Here is a 14,785-nt window from a genome sequence, read left to right on the forward strand (position 1 = left end):
CTGCAGATAGGTACCATTACTATTATTTTATTATTGCTGTTATTTTGACAGTACTAGGTCTTGAACTCAGGGCCTTGTGTTCTCACTTGACTTTTCGTCACATCTGTCAGTCTGCCACTTGAGCCATGGCTCTACCTTATGCTTTTTGCAGGTTAATTGGAGATAAGATTCTCAAGGATTTGTCTGCCCGGCTTGCTCTAAACCACAATTCTCAGATCTCAGCCTCCTAAATAATTAAGCATGAGTCACTAACATCCAGCTTGTACCATTATTAACATGCACATAAAATTGTGAGTACCTGGAATTGAAAACAGTTCTAGCTATTTTTGAAACTGATAGCTGTGAAACAATTCAATTCCAGAGACTTAAAAATGTATCAGATAAAGCAGGCCTAGAATTGTTTGTAGATAGAATGATTTAATGAAAGAAGGATAACTGCAACTCAGGACAGTAACAGAGTTTTTAAGAGAGCATTTCCGTATCACTACTCTGTCACTTCGTGGTTAAACGAAATTGAAGAGACTTCTATAAATCTGAAAGATTTCAATGGAAGCTACACATCCTGGACTCAGTTTCACTGGCTTCTCTTTTCAACTTCTTATTTTTCATGAACAAAAGAGCAAGTCTGTTGTTTTAGTTCATTTTCTCTCCTTTTTGTTTTTGTTTTTCTTTCTCTTCATTTCTACTACCTTCCCTCTTTCCTTGCTTCCTTCCTTCCTTCCTTCCTTCTCTCCTTCTCTCCTTCCTTCCTATTTTCCTCTTTCCTTCTTTCCTTCCTTCCTTCTTTTCTTCCTTCCTTCCTTCCTTCCTTCCTTCCTTCCTTCCTTCCTTCCTTCCTTCCTTGGCACCAACTGGACTTTAATCAGCCTGTTGATCTTCTCTTCATTGCTAGGATAATAGGCATGTACCACCATTCCTAGTTCTTGATTGAGAAAGGATCTCATAAATGTGTTTGTCTCAGGGCTCACCTCAAAACTTGACTGTCCCAATCTTAGCCTCCCACATAATTAGGATTACAGGGGTGATCCCCTGGATCCTAGCATGTAATATGCATGCAACACTTTCATTTTTAGAAATTGATGCTCTGGGCTTTTGTTTGTATGTATAGCCATAGGAATGTTTTTAGTTTTTTTGCTTTCTTTTTTCACTCAACTTAGACTTATTGATTGTGCAGTAATGAATCGTGAGGAGACAGATTTAAGCCTCAGCCTGACAGAATAATGTATAAAATGTTAAAAATATAGTCTAACATGATTGTACACAGCTGCAGTCTCAGCTACTCAGGAGGCAGAAGCAGGAGGATCATGAGTTGGAGGCCAGCCTGGACAAACTTTACTAGACTGTCTGAAAACCAGAATAGAAATAAAAAGGACTGACAACATGGACGAAGTAGTTGAGTGCTTGCCTAGCAGAGCTGAGGACCAGGGTTCAATTCCAACACTGGAATAAAAAAAAATGTCTTTAAAGCAGAAGACTGCCTTAGGTAGTGGTAAAAAGCACCAAGTCAGACAAAAAATGTGAAATCCCTTTTTCTCAAGTGTGATGAGTTCTTATCTATCAAACAAAACATGCTTTCCAGTGGAGAACACTAGACTAGTAAGGTAAAATCTGATTTTGCTTCTATTGGCAGGATGTGTGCCATGAATTCCGGAGCAAGCAGAGAGATGGAAAGCTGGTCTGCACCCGAGAAAATGATCCTGTTCGAGGCCCATATGGAAAGATGCATGTGAACAAGTGCGCCATGTGCCAGAGTGTCTTGTACGTGAACAGGCTCGTCTCTAGTCTCATATGTTATGCCTATTTGCCAGGAAAGAACTCCTGTCAGTTAAACCTTAAGACTTGAGTACACACATAAAGATCATTCTCTTTTATGCAGTTAGTTTCCAAAGTGCTTTGACCAAAATTAATTAATTAATTTATTAATTTATTTATTTATTGTGCCATGAGAGCCATACCAGTGCCCCTGAGTTAGGAAAATGACAATATTTCATTTATGATAGAATCACTGACTGTTAAGAAAAGAAAAGGCTCTCAGAGAATGACCTGAGAACCTCCACCTTGTGCAGTCTAGCTCCTCTGATCTATAAAAGAATTACAAAGTGATCATACTTCTTAAGAATGAATAAGCTTTAGAACACAGTAACTATAGGGAATAACCAAAATGAGGTGTGTACTTATAATTTAATTTGAAAAGTAGAGAAAGAGAAATGAAATAATTCTCTAGATAGTGAGTAGAATAAGTGTATTCTATTAAGGCAAACAAAAATAATAGCCTTTTAGAACACTAAGATTGTGGATAACAGTCCATTAAATGAGTCAGTGAAAGTTGAGAACATGGTCTCAAATGAAAACTCCAATGATCAGAAGTAACTAGCTTCTCAAAAACAAATAGATTTTTTTTTAGACATGTGAACTAGTACTTGATTTGTTCTCCCTTAAAATGTGAAAAAAGTTATTTGGTTGAAAGGCAATTCAATGAAAGTTCTAGAAAAATTATGCTGCAACTTTGTATTTTGCAGCCAGCGAGAAGCCAATGAAAGAAAAAAGAATGATGAAGAAAAGTCAAGGTCCAAACCTTCAAATGACGCAAAGGTTATTGCTTAACCTTTTATTGTTCTCTTTCCCAAACATGGCTTTCTTCTCTGGTGTTTAGATAACAAAAATTGTAATTATTTACTTGAAAGAAAATTGATTTTGCCCACTATTTTATTCTTCTGGTTTGGGGCTTGATGCTTTAAAAAAAAATCACAGAGAATTCTGCCACAATGTGTGTCAATAATTGCTTTAATCTTTCTGATTTGGGACAGATTTGGATTGAAACTAGAGTGTACAAATCATTTCCATCTCAACTGCATGCTCATTTCTGACACATTAAATGTGGCATGAGGCTTTAGGTAACTTGTTGATGTTGATTCTAATCATCCAGGTAACATAAACTAATCTCAAGCATCTGTTTGGCTCTCCTCCTTGATGTCTCTTTTCTTTTCTCTCCAGATGATTTTCAGAATCAGTGAATCAATAGTGTTGCATGGGTCATGCTGCCTTTTCTATTTGCTTTTCAAGACCACCACGAAGACCTCTTCCAGCAGTTATTTTAACAATGATGTCACATTTATAGAGTTAGATCGCCTGAGATCCTCCTTGGGTTAAGAGCACACCTCATCTGGAAAATAGGGGAAAAAGCAATGACGAGTGAATGGAGAGGTGGATAAGGAGGGTCACCCAAGGGTTGTCTTATGTTTCTCTACACTCCAGGACCAGTGCAGAGAGGTTCCCAGTGAAGCAGAGGATGCACTTGTTAGACAGTCTGGGAGTTCCTTGGCCTCCGTTGCCGGGATCAGTGCAGTGAGTCCCAGCCTAAGCCAAGTCTGCCAAAAATAAAATAAAATAAAACGCCAAGCAACGAAGAGTACAGGCCTCCTTCACTTCCCTGTCTCATTTTCTAGGATGAGTGCCGAGACTTCCGGAAGTATGTAAAGAACAACCAGCTGGCCTGCACTCGGGAGATGGACCCCGTGCGTGGTGCAGATGGAAAGTTCTACAGAAACAAATGCTACAAGTGCCGAGCTGTCTTGTGAGTAAGAGGCCTTCTGGCTTGGCTTGCAGGGGAGCTGCACTTTCAGAGGTGCTGATGGAGTAAATGTGCGTGTTCACAAATCCATCGAGTCCTTAAAGCGAGTCTTTGTAGTCAAGGACTTTAAGTGGGTGTTCTGACCTAGCACAGTCAGGGATATGAATGCAGGTTCTGCCTGGGACTTTCACTAGCTCTCAGCTGAACTTTGTATCAACTTTCCACATCAAAGAAGAAATACCAATCTTTATTCTACCACAACAGCAAATGCAATAAAGAAGTCTTTTTATTTCTGTGAAGATAGATGATTTTTTGTGCCTCTACTTAGACTTAAACTCAGTCTCTTCAGCTCTCTCACTTGGCTTGTTTTTGCTCGAGGCTGGTGCTCTACCATGTGAACCATACTCCTATTTCTGACTTTTTGCTGATTAATTAGAAATGAGTGTCCCAGTCTCTTCTGATTAAAATTCTTGGATCTTCAGAGATTAGTCACTTGAGGAGCTAGGGTTACAGGCATGAGCCACCAGCATCTGGCTTACATTTACTCCAAAATATATTTCTAGGGCTCAAAGATTTGTCTTTCAGAAGTTGCTGCTGAGAAATTTTAAGGAATTGTTCTAATGTATAGCCAAATTACAAGAGCAGAAGAGCAGAGCATATAGTGATGATAATGGTGATGTTGATTATGATGATAGTGATCATAGTGGGTAGTAGTTGTGAAAAAGTACTATGAAGGTACAAGTAACATTGATAGAACTTTTCATGGGGTACTGTTCCTGTTTCTAGGAAATTCAAACTCAGGACTTTGAGCACAGGTTTAAGATCACACATTTACGATCTCACAGAACGATCTCCCCTTGCTGCCTTTGAGCCTTCATTCTCCAAATCTCAGCCTCCTGAGTAGCTGGGAACACAGGCATAAACCACCAGCTTTTCCTTTTTTCAGAAAAGTAAGGTCTTGTTCAAGGTCCAAGCTGGTCTTCCACAAGCTATACCTCCCAAGTGGATGGGAAATAAGACTACATGTGTGCTTTTCTGAACATCTTATCAGGGTCACTTTTTGATTGAATGTTCTCAGGGCTTATTTTATTAAATCATTTGTGTTTCCTTCTCTAGTCAGAAAGAAGCATTGGAAAGAGTAAAACTTAAAGAAAAGCCACGCCACATTAGAGCTTCTGAAGAAAAAAGCCCAGATGCCTCTATTGCTTTTCTGGTAAGAGCAACTATTCCTGAAAAGCTACTCATCAATTGGAGTCCTTTGATATGTCAGGTTATTTCCCTTGCCCTCCTTAATCTCTGTCTGACGGAAAGGGTGCAGGCCAAGAGACTGCAGCCAAGAGACTGCAGGACCAAAGGCCAAATGCTGTCATGCTTGGCTAGAGCTCTGAGATTACTCATCTGTTATTCCTCAGCCTTATTCTGCTCTTTGGGATTAGTAATCCTGATTCAATTGAATACATCTTGAAATTTTAAGAAGTGGGTGCATAGTGACTGTGTATATGTTTGACTGTGTATGTCAATATATATATGACATAATATGTATATATGACATACGCAGTCAAACATGGGATTGATGGAGTCAGTTGTGTATTTTCAGTAGATCAAAAGTCTTGTCAGTTTCCTCTCACTTACCTCCTTTATGCCAATCACTTTTCAGTAACCTAAAATGCGAACTAAAGTGAATGGCAGTTGAGTAATGCACGATTTTAAAAGGTAGCAGCTCACAGCTCATTAGTGAGTACAGTCATCCAGAAGAAACAGAGTTGGATTTTATCACAGTGGGAGCAGAGGAAGCTGAGAGGTGGTTGGATACTAGATCCACGTTGGAGGAGCCAAGAGAGTTTGACCAGAGTTAATGTACTATGTAAGGAAAAGAGAAGTACACTGCTTGTTTTTCTCTATCTGCTTCATCTTTGCAGTGATTTATCCTAGTACTTACTGAATATTGCCACAGCCATTACCTGAAAAGTGTGACAGAAATTCCTGATTCATACAAATTACATATCAAAACTCTTTCTGAATATTTGTATCGGCATGGAGCTCACCACACTCTGAAGCAATCTATTTAGATGTTTGAATTATTTATCAAAACAAAGGAATAAGCAAACACTGACATCTCTGAAATTAGTACTAACATATAATAATTATATACATTTATATATATTTATATATTATACATATTCATATATTTGTTATATTGTGTATTTATATTTATTTATATATAATATGTATTTTTATTTATTTATTTTTATTGTGAAAATACTGTACAGAGGGGTTACAATTACATGAACAAGGTAATGAGTACATTTCTTTTTTTTTAAATTGTGAAAATATTGTACAGAGGGGTTACAATTACATGGGCAAGATAATGAGTACATTTTTTATCAAGCATATAATACATATTTATATATTTAAATTACATATATTATATATATCATATATAAATAAATATAAAAAATAAATATATAATATATAATACAGTTAAAATGTTAATTTTTTTGTTTCATTCAAAACAAAAATGTAGTCTACAAGGAACTTACTAATTTTATCTAAATGGTTGCATTTATTAGTATAGAATTATTCATAACATTCTCACATTATCCTTTTACTATCTAAAGGTGATACACTGATGTGATTTTATTTCTATTAATGGTCGTACATGTTGAATAATCTGCTTAGTTAATTCTGAAAACAGATAATAAACTCGTTTATTGTTTTGATTCTTTTGGTCCTTCATAGTTTTGTATGTCCTCCATTTTGCCTCTTTTCTCCTCTTTTCTTCTGCTTTCTTTGGCCTTGATCTGATAGCTCATTGAGATGGTAGTATGTATGAATCATTATGTGGTAGCATGGTATGGTAGATATTGTATAGTAGATGGTAGTAGTATGTATGAATCATTGCGTGGTAGTATGGTATGGTAGTATTTGTATGGTAGATGGTAGTATATATGAATTATTGTATGGTGGTATGGTATAATAGATGGTGTATGGTAGATGGTTGTATGTATGAATCATCGTTCATTCTAAACCACTTTCTAAATTTCCTATTATTACTTTGAATCATACCAAACTTAATTTTTACTTTCATTCTCCCATTTTCCTTATATTTAAGGTATATTTCTGGTTTTAAAAAGCTCACAACAAAACCAACCACATCATTGTGTCACTTGTTTTTTATTTTTAGCTTGACAAATTTGGTTTTTAATCTGTAGTACTTATTTGCTAATATTTACTACAATGTCTGATAGTGTGGGAGTTAAGTTTCCACTGTCTTTTGTTTTCAGATCTATTTTTTCTTTTTCTCCTAACCTTCTATTCTGATTAATCTGGTGAAAGTTATTATTATTTTAGTTGTTATGAGTATTATTAAATTATATTCCCCCAAAGCTATAAAAACAAATATATTTTTGTGGTCCAGAGGACTGATCCCCGGGCTTTTCCCTTGCTAGGCAGGTAACCTATTGGTTTTTGGTTTTGCTTTTAAATTAACTGAGGAAACATAGTAAAAACTCTCACAGAACAGTTAATATGTGACAGACACTGTGTTCATTATGCATTTGGATGCACTATCTTATTTTATCCTTAAAAGCAGTAATACAAAAGCAATTATTATTCATATGATAAAATTAATAAATGCACTACTTTCTGATAAGACTGATAACTAAATCTATGAGAAAAGTTGATAATTACCTGTGAATATTTTCTTCCTAAATTGTCTTTGTAGCCAGTTTCTTGATTTAAGGGGAAAAAATGAATTCTATTTTTAGCATTATTCACACCCTAGTTTTCTTCCTAGGTATGCTCCAGCCTATCATGACTCATATTTTGTAAGATTTCTCCTTTCTTACAGTTTTCATTTTTTTCTTTCTTTGTTTATTCACCTAATTTATAGAATCCAAATACAAGGGGTTAAGTACACCAAATATGATATGTTAAATAAATACATGAGTTTGAATAACCCAGGTCACAGCACTGTTTCTAATCATTCATTCAAATAGGATTCAAGTACCCAAGAGGTTCTTCCAGCCTATGCTTTTCCTTGAACGCTGACAACCAAATCTGTTTTGTGCTTTATTCATTCAGGATGCTGACATGTGCAAAGACTACAAATTACGGCCCAGGATGGGTTATGCGTGCCCAAAGAACATAAATTATGTCTGTGGTGATGATGGCCAGACCTATGCCAATCCCTGCATGCTTTGTCATGAAAACCTGTGAGTACACGAAGCACACTGTACACCTTCCATAAATGGCAGTGCCTGAGTATCAGTCTAGTATGTATTACAAAATGCTTATTAATCATGTCAGTTAAAACTCAAAGTCTGTTAAGCCAAGTACAGTGGTTTCTGTATGTAATATCTGCAGGAGAGAGATACAGTAGGGAGATTGTATTCCAAGGCTAGCCAAGACTGGCCCAGTCCTTACATATTTTCAGATAGTGCGAGATCCTTTCTAGAAAAGAAACTAAAGCAAAAAACACTGGAAGCATGGCTTAACTCCGGAAAGCTTGCTTGGTTAGCAAGAGGCCCCAAGTTTAAGTACTTAGAACACCAAAAATTAAAATATTGTATGAATTTTTATGTATATATAACATAGAAAGGATTTAGTGCTACTCCTTTTAAAAAGTTGCTTACATCCGCTGTTGTCCTGCTTACTGAATCAAAGATAAAAAGGAAACTGTGGTGTTAACAATGGTTGTAGTGAATCTCTATAAGAGCATCATCCATCCAGCATGAAGCAAAGGAAATCACCTGAGAAGAACTGCCACGTGGATTTAATCCCTCCTATCACATCTAAAAAGTTGTATGCTTCAAGAGAGCATTAACTTCTGTTAATCTTCCTCATGAAGGAGGTTATGCCATGCAAAACCCCTAATGCTACATTGATGTCTGTTTTAAATTCCTTACTAACTGTTATCAAGGGTATATTACCTCATCCTTCTCAGACTCAGTTTTTCATAGAGCCATTAAGTTCACAGACTATTGACAATGAACTTCTAGAAAATAGTTTTATTTTAGATTAAGTACAAAGGACCCACTCTAGTTCCTTTATTATTAATTTTCTTGTTGATTTTCTGTTCATATGCTATCTGATTCTGATTCTGATTCTACTTGCTTTAATATATATCCTTTACCTTCTCTAAGCCTCCATGTGACCAGTTTTCAGTGAGGACACTGGTGACAAATCATTGGTTTTCCATCTTCCAGACTTACACTGCAGTATGAATACTACTTATCTTTTGAAGAATGCTGTATACATGGCCCAGGACAGGGACTGGGAAGGTGGCTCAGTGGTAGAGTGCTTGCCTTGCATGCATGAGGCCCTGGGTTCGATTCCTCAGCACCACATAAGCAGAAAAATGCAGAAGTGATACTATGGCTCAAGTGTAGAGGGCTAGCTGAAGGGCTGAGGGCCAGCTCCCAAGCCCAGAGTTCAGGCCCCATGACTGGCAAAAAAAAAAAAAAACATGGCCCAGAACATGAAAACAGGGTTCATTGATACATTGTCTTTTAATCTTGGAAAGATCCTTAAATTTACATTAATTTTCCTGTGAATGATATAACATAAAAGAAAAATGTTGTACATGGGGTTATAGATACAGATTTTTGTATGCATAAACTGCTTTGTTAGAAGCTCCTTTGTACAACTACTTAATGATAATTTTAACAACTCAAGAGAAAATAAAGTATGGATCAGTGAACTTCTATTTTAAAATATTTACAAATTATTCTTCAGGATGGATTGTTTGATTATAAATCTGGGAGTTCATATGAGAGAGAAGAAAAGATTCAGGCTATCCTATGAAAAAGGGACCAATATTGGTTTGTATAGTGTGAGGGGAGAGTATAGGAAAGCAATTTCAGCTTGAGCAACATCCAAAGGCAGATCTCAAGAGATGACTAGCTTCTATTACCGCAGTCAAACAAATGGATATTTGGTTCATAATATTTATTAAAAGGCAATATTTGTTCTCATAATAAATTTTTAAACCCATACTGTATTACTATGTCTTGTTATATTTTCTATTCTCCAAATCTTATTTGGATACTTGGTAGTCAGACTTCTCTCTGGGATCCTAATTTTCCCATCTACAAATTAATGGCTTTTGAAATGGATAGCTTCCAATATCCAATAATTGTATGAATGTTTTAGTGGGTGAAACGTGATCCAACAAGTTCATAGTTAGAGGAGGAATCAGGAGTAAAAGACAGAGACTGAACCCAAATAGATGCCTTCTGGAAAATGGTTCAGGGCAGATTTGTTGTTCAAAATCACTCACATTGATCTTAATGTTTTTTTCTCATTATAGCTGTGTATTTCCTCATTGTTGAAACTTCTGTTTTATTTTAGGATACGTCAAACTGATGTTCACATACGTAGTAGAGGGAAGTGTGAGTGGACAAACAGCCCAGAACCAACACCTGCTGCCACCTCATCTGTGAGTGCTCTGGCCTTCATGCTTTTGATGCTAGAAGTAGTTGATTCTGCTTTTGCTCTTTTGTAGTAAATGCTGGAAATTTCTCAGGCCAGAGAAGTCAGATGAGGACAAGTGACTTCACAACTGGCCACATTTTTCCTGTGACAGTGGTTAAGTAATTCCTGAAACATAGGGGGATAATATAGCAGCTTATCTTTAAAATATATTTCTATCCCCATTAATAGATTGCTTATGAGCAATGACTAAATCTCCTATGATGTCCTGCAGGGTAGGGTTTATTCTCTGTGATCTACCATGCAAAGATGAGACAGGGAGCAAGAGAGATCATATAGCAACAAAACAAGACTGAAACAACTTTTTGTTGTTGTTGTTGTTGTCAGTTGTGGGGCCTGAACTCTGGGCCTAGGCACTGTTTCTGAGCTCTTCAGCTCAAGGCTAGCGCTCTACCACTTGAGTCACAGTGCCACTTCCTGAAACCACTTTTATGAAATGTCATATCCCACAATGTCCACACTATGTTCAACTTTTCCCAGCACTGAAAATTATTTTATTTAACAGCCATAGTATAATTCAGCACAAGTTACTGACTTTGAAATCCCGCTTCCTGAATGTTGTTGAGGAGTTTCTTCATCAGGCAACAGGATAGACTACTTTAAAAACAAATAAGCTCTTATAAGATGAATTTGGGGCTGGGCCCTGGTGGTTCACACCTGAAATCTTAGCTACTCAGGAGGCTGAGATCTGAGGGTCATGGTTCAAAGCTAGCCCTAGCAGGAAAGTCTGTGAGACTCTTCTCTCCAATAAACCACTAGAATACCGGAAGTGGCACTGTGGCTCAAGTGGTAGAGTGCTCACCTTGAGCTGAAGAGTGCAGGGACAGCACCCAATCCCAGAGTTCAAAAATAAAAAAGATGAATTTGTGTTCAATTTCCAATTTTTGAGAGTTCTAGTGGATAACATAACTGTTTCAACCCAAAGATTTCAATGAATTATTGAAAAATACTTTTATGAACCACTGACTTTATAGCATTTGGCACTATGTCAGAAAAATTAATTGAATTTTTATTATTGTTGTCACTATTATTACTTTGCCTAAGATCAAAGTATGAAGTTAAAGGAAGACTTGAAAGTATGATCTTAGAAACGTAAACCCTGACTCAGTACTTACTTAATTTTATTTCTTCTTATTATTATTACTGTCATCATCACTATTGTTGTTGGTTCGAGGGCTAGAACCATGGCCTGATCACTGTCATTTAGCACTGTTCTTTCACTTAAAGTTGGTGTTCTACTACTTGAGCCATAGTTCTACTTCTGGCTTCTTGCTGTTTTTTTTGGCAATAAGAGTCTCACAGATTTTCCTGCCCAGACAGGCTTTGCACTATGAACTCTGATCTCAGTCTCCTAAGTAGCCATGATTACAGGTGTAAGCCACTAGCACCTAGCATTTGGGGGAGAAGTATTATAGTTTTAGAAGTGTATTATTATGTTAATAAAATATGTTAATGAATTATATTTTAATAAGCTTGCATTTGCTATTTAATTTGTATATTGAATAAGTATTTTATTAAAATTATATTAGTCATATTGCTTTGATATGAGAAATTGAGAACACAAGAATTGTAAGGTAGGAGCCAGGTGCAAGTGGCTTACCTTTGTAATCCTAGCTTCTCAAGAGGCTGAGATCTGATAATCACAGTTTGAAGCCAGCCTGGGCAGGAAAGTCCTTGAGACCCTTATCTCCAGTAAACTACTCAGTAAAAGCTAGAAGCGATACTGTCTCAAATGGTAAAGCCTTGATCCTACTAGTCTTGAGTACCCTGGTCTTGAGTACAAGCCTTAGAACCAGAAAAACAGAACAAAGAAAAAAATTATAAGCTAGGATATTTTTTGTTTCACCCTTAGGAGTAGGATTGAAGGCTCCTAAGAACTCAAACAACCCATTCTTTCTTATGTTAACTTAGCTATTCTAGCTTTCTTATGTTAACTTTACCTATTCTAGTCTGTATACATTTATTTTTTTTAAAAAAGTTTAAATGTATATTCTAGCCACAATATCATTTACTATCATATTTAGTAAAATTCTATGTGATTTGCTTCCTATTTTATTGAAAGTATATCCTCTGTTCCTTCCTCACAAATAAATCTAGTTGCATGAGGTAGCTCAGAACAAAAATGTCAAAATAATCTTTGTGCAAATTCAAAGCACTATACTTATGTCCTGAATCTCTTGTCCTACATAGGAGACTTGCCATAAACAAAATCACAAGAAACTTGACTTAAAGTCATATTGATAAATATTTTCTAAAATAGTGAATAACCATGCTGCAAGCTAGCATGTACACTTTTGTAGGAGCATTCCTTCCTTTAATTTCTAGGGGTTTCTCTCTCCTTGCATGGGAAACAATATTAACAACAGGAATGTTCCCTAGTGTTAAGAACAAATCATTGTAGAAAAAGACATTCTAGCTGGATGAAATTTCAGTTTCCCCTGATCTTGGTTAGTGATCTTGGTTACAGGTGGTATGGATGGGGCATGACTTAAAATCATTAGAGAAAGATCATCAGGATTTATGTAGCTCTTTAGAGTTGAGGGTACATTCTCCCTGTATCCTCACAGTACTCATCTGATTAGGGAGGGGTCATCAGTTTCTTTGTCTGACAGACAATTAGACTGGGAGACTCCTGTCATTATCTAAGTTACTTGTACAACATTTTGAGTCCAATGTGGAATCTATGATTTCATTCTTTACACACTGCTATAAGTCAGACTCACCAAAAGATTCTGCGAACCTAGAAAAGATAAGGCACAATTGAAGTATTTCCTACATAGACAAGTAGATTTCAATTTCCAGGGTATACATTCAAAATAGAGTAAGATCAGATGATCACCTGTCAGTAGCAGCCCTACTCAAATATTTCCTATTTCAATAGAAATGCCAGTGTAAATTTGTGAGATTAATGACTGCTCTCAACTTCATCACACAGATTTTGAAGGGTTCAAAGGGCCATGCATTGCTCCTTTCAAAGCCAAGTAAAGCTTGTAGGGTTCAAATGGGCATTGAAATAGATGTTGATGTTTGAGTTTGGGGTTGCTCTTGTGCCACCTAGCCATGTACAGCTATCTGGAACAAATTTCCTGAAGCCAATTCCCCCTTTTAAATGTTTTATAAGTGTTAACTTAATGCTTTAAATACTGACATCAAAACGCTCTAAAACATTGGTGAACTAGGAAAAGAAAACAGCTAATTACATTCCAATAGCTAAGATGATTAATAATAATAATAATAAAGCATTAGTGTTCGAGGAGTCAGATTCACAATGACCTAATTGGTAAACTTAGTAAGACACTAAAACCTAAAGCTCAGTTTCCTCATCTGTGAAATGGTGTTAGTGATATTTACTTTTTATATTTGCCTAAAGGTTACATGTAATTATCAGTGTGAAACACGTTCACTTTTGTGTTTGCCCAATAGGCAGTACATGTTAAATGTTCAAAGTCATAGAATCACATTGAATAAATAGAGGTGTGATTTTAAAGTGATAGTTCTCAGTACAATATGTGAATCTGTGGCTTTCCTGATTAATATAAACTCACATCTGTGCAGTGTGCCTGAATTCTAGCATTTAACCTGTCGCCTCTTCTCTTCCAGGTCAAATGAGGATGCAAGGATTGGTGAAAAGCCAGGAAGGAAAAAAAATCTATATCCCAATTCTGAACCACCTACCTTTGCCATCTGTATATATAAAGAATTCTTCAGAACTTATCTTTTTACTATAGAAAACAATGCAGAGCTGTTGGGATTGGACCTGCTGATTTTCAGTCTTTTCCATCTCTTTCCTCCTAGACTTTGGTCTGAGGGTACAGAGTAATCTCCAGCATATCTGTGCTTTGCAGATCTCCTGGTGACAACGTTGTCTGTCCAACTGCCTGTTTAATAAAAGTAGAAACTCAGCAGATTATCCTTTGGGGATTTCTTTATCACTGCCTAAATAATAGGAACCTTCTTTTCTCCTTTTATATAGAAGACTCTATCCTTTTGTCATGCTAAGTCCTTTAGTGGACAGAGAATGGTCACTTTTTCCATGATGTTTGTTTTCATGGTTGGAAAGAAGTAGTAAAGGAAAGGAGAGGTGGAGCAATATGAGATTCTAGGCAGCCAACAGCTAAAGTTTCTGTGAAAATTGCCATTTCTTATGTGTTTCATTAAGAAAAGAAAGGACTATTAATCATTTTTTCAGCATGCAGACATTGAGTTATTTCCAGGGGAAAAAATGATAAAATGTTGGTGGAGCTGTTTTCTTTGGTGAAAGAATGGTACTTTTCCTTCCTGTTCATATCTAGGAAATCTAGGAATTCTTTCAGGACTATGACATCAGGTTTCATAGGAAATAAATGTTTGTGGTGCCATTTTGAATATTTTATTGATGTTGAAAGGAAACTTCATATTTCTTTCATTCTTCTTAGTATTATACAACAGACATGAAAGATTTTATTTTCCACAGCCTATCATTTAACCACTCTTGATAATTATCCTGAGTACCAGTCAAAGAATATGACTTAGGAACAGACTGGCCTGGAGAAAATGATAGTCTAGGAATAAACACAAGGAGGTTGGGGAAGGAAGCAAAGGATTTCATAGATGAAGGTTAGGAGTGTGGTAGGAATAGTTTTCAGAAATGATGTACAGAGGGGACACAGAAAGATAAGATGTATGGAATGAGACTCAAGAATTGGAGCTGAGAGTGAAAATGTGCTAAGTTATTTGGTAATT

The 14,785-nt window shown here is 36.4% G+C and overlaps 1 protein-coding gene across 1 annotated transcript in view; it reads left to right on the forward strand.

Annotated features, from left to right (window-relative positions):
* The window catches only part of Spink5 (serine peptidase inhibitor Kazal type 5), an 85,357-nt gene extending 71,386 nt beyond the window's left edge, over positions 1-13,971 (forward strand). Inside the window, exons 27-34 of the mRNA XM_042692127.1 lie at positions 1,631-1,758; positions 2,520-2,592; positions 3,256-3,345; positions 3,447-3,574; positions 4,688-4,784; positions 7,655-7,785; positions 9,923-10,010; positions 13,664-13,971. Of these exons, the coding sequence (XP_042548061.1) occupies positions 1,631-1,758; positions 2,520-2,592; positions 3,256-3,345; positions 3,447-3,574; positions 4,688-4,784; positions 7,655-7,785; positions 9,923-10,010; positions 13,664-13,672 (744 nt within the window). The 3' untranslated portion in view covers positions 13,673-13,971. The remainder of the gene's footprint in view (positions 1-1,630; positions 1,759-2,519; positions 2,593-3,255; positions 3,346-3,446; positions 3,575-4,687; positions 4,785-7,654; positions 7,786-9,922; positions 10,011-13,663) is intronic.
* The last annotated feature ends 814 nt before the right edge of the window (positions 13,972-14,785 follow it).

The sequence above is a fragment of the Dipodomys spectabilis genome, unplaced genomic scaffold, assembly GCF_019054845.1.
Source record: "Dipodomys spectabilis isolate Male_0828 unplaced genomic scaffold, ASM1905484v1 ptg000147l, whole genome shotgun sequence".
Lineage (NCBI taxonomy): Eukaryota > Metazoa > Chordata > Mammalia > Rodentia > Heteromyidae > Dipodomys > Dipodomys spectabilis.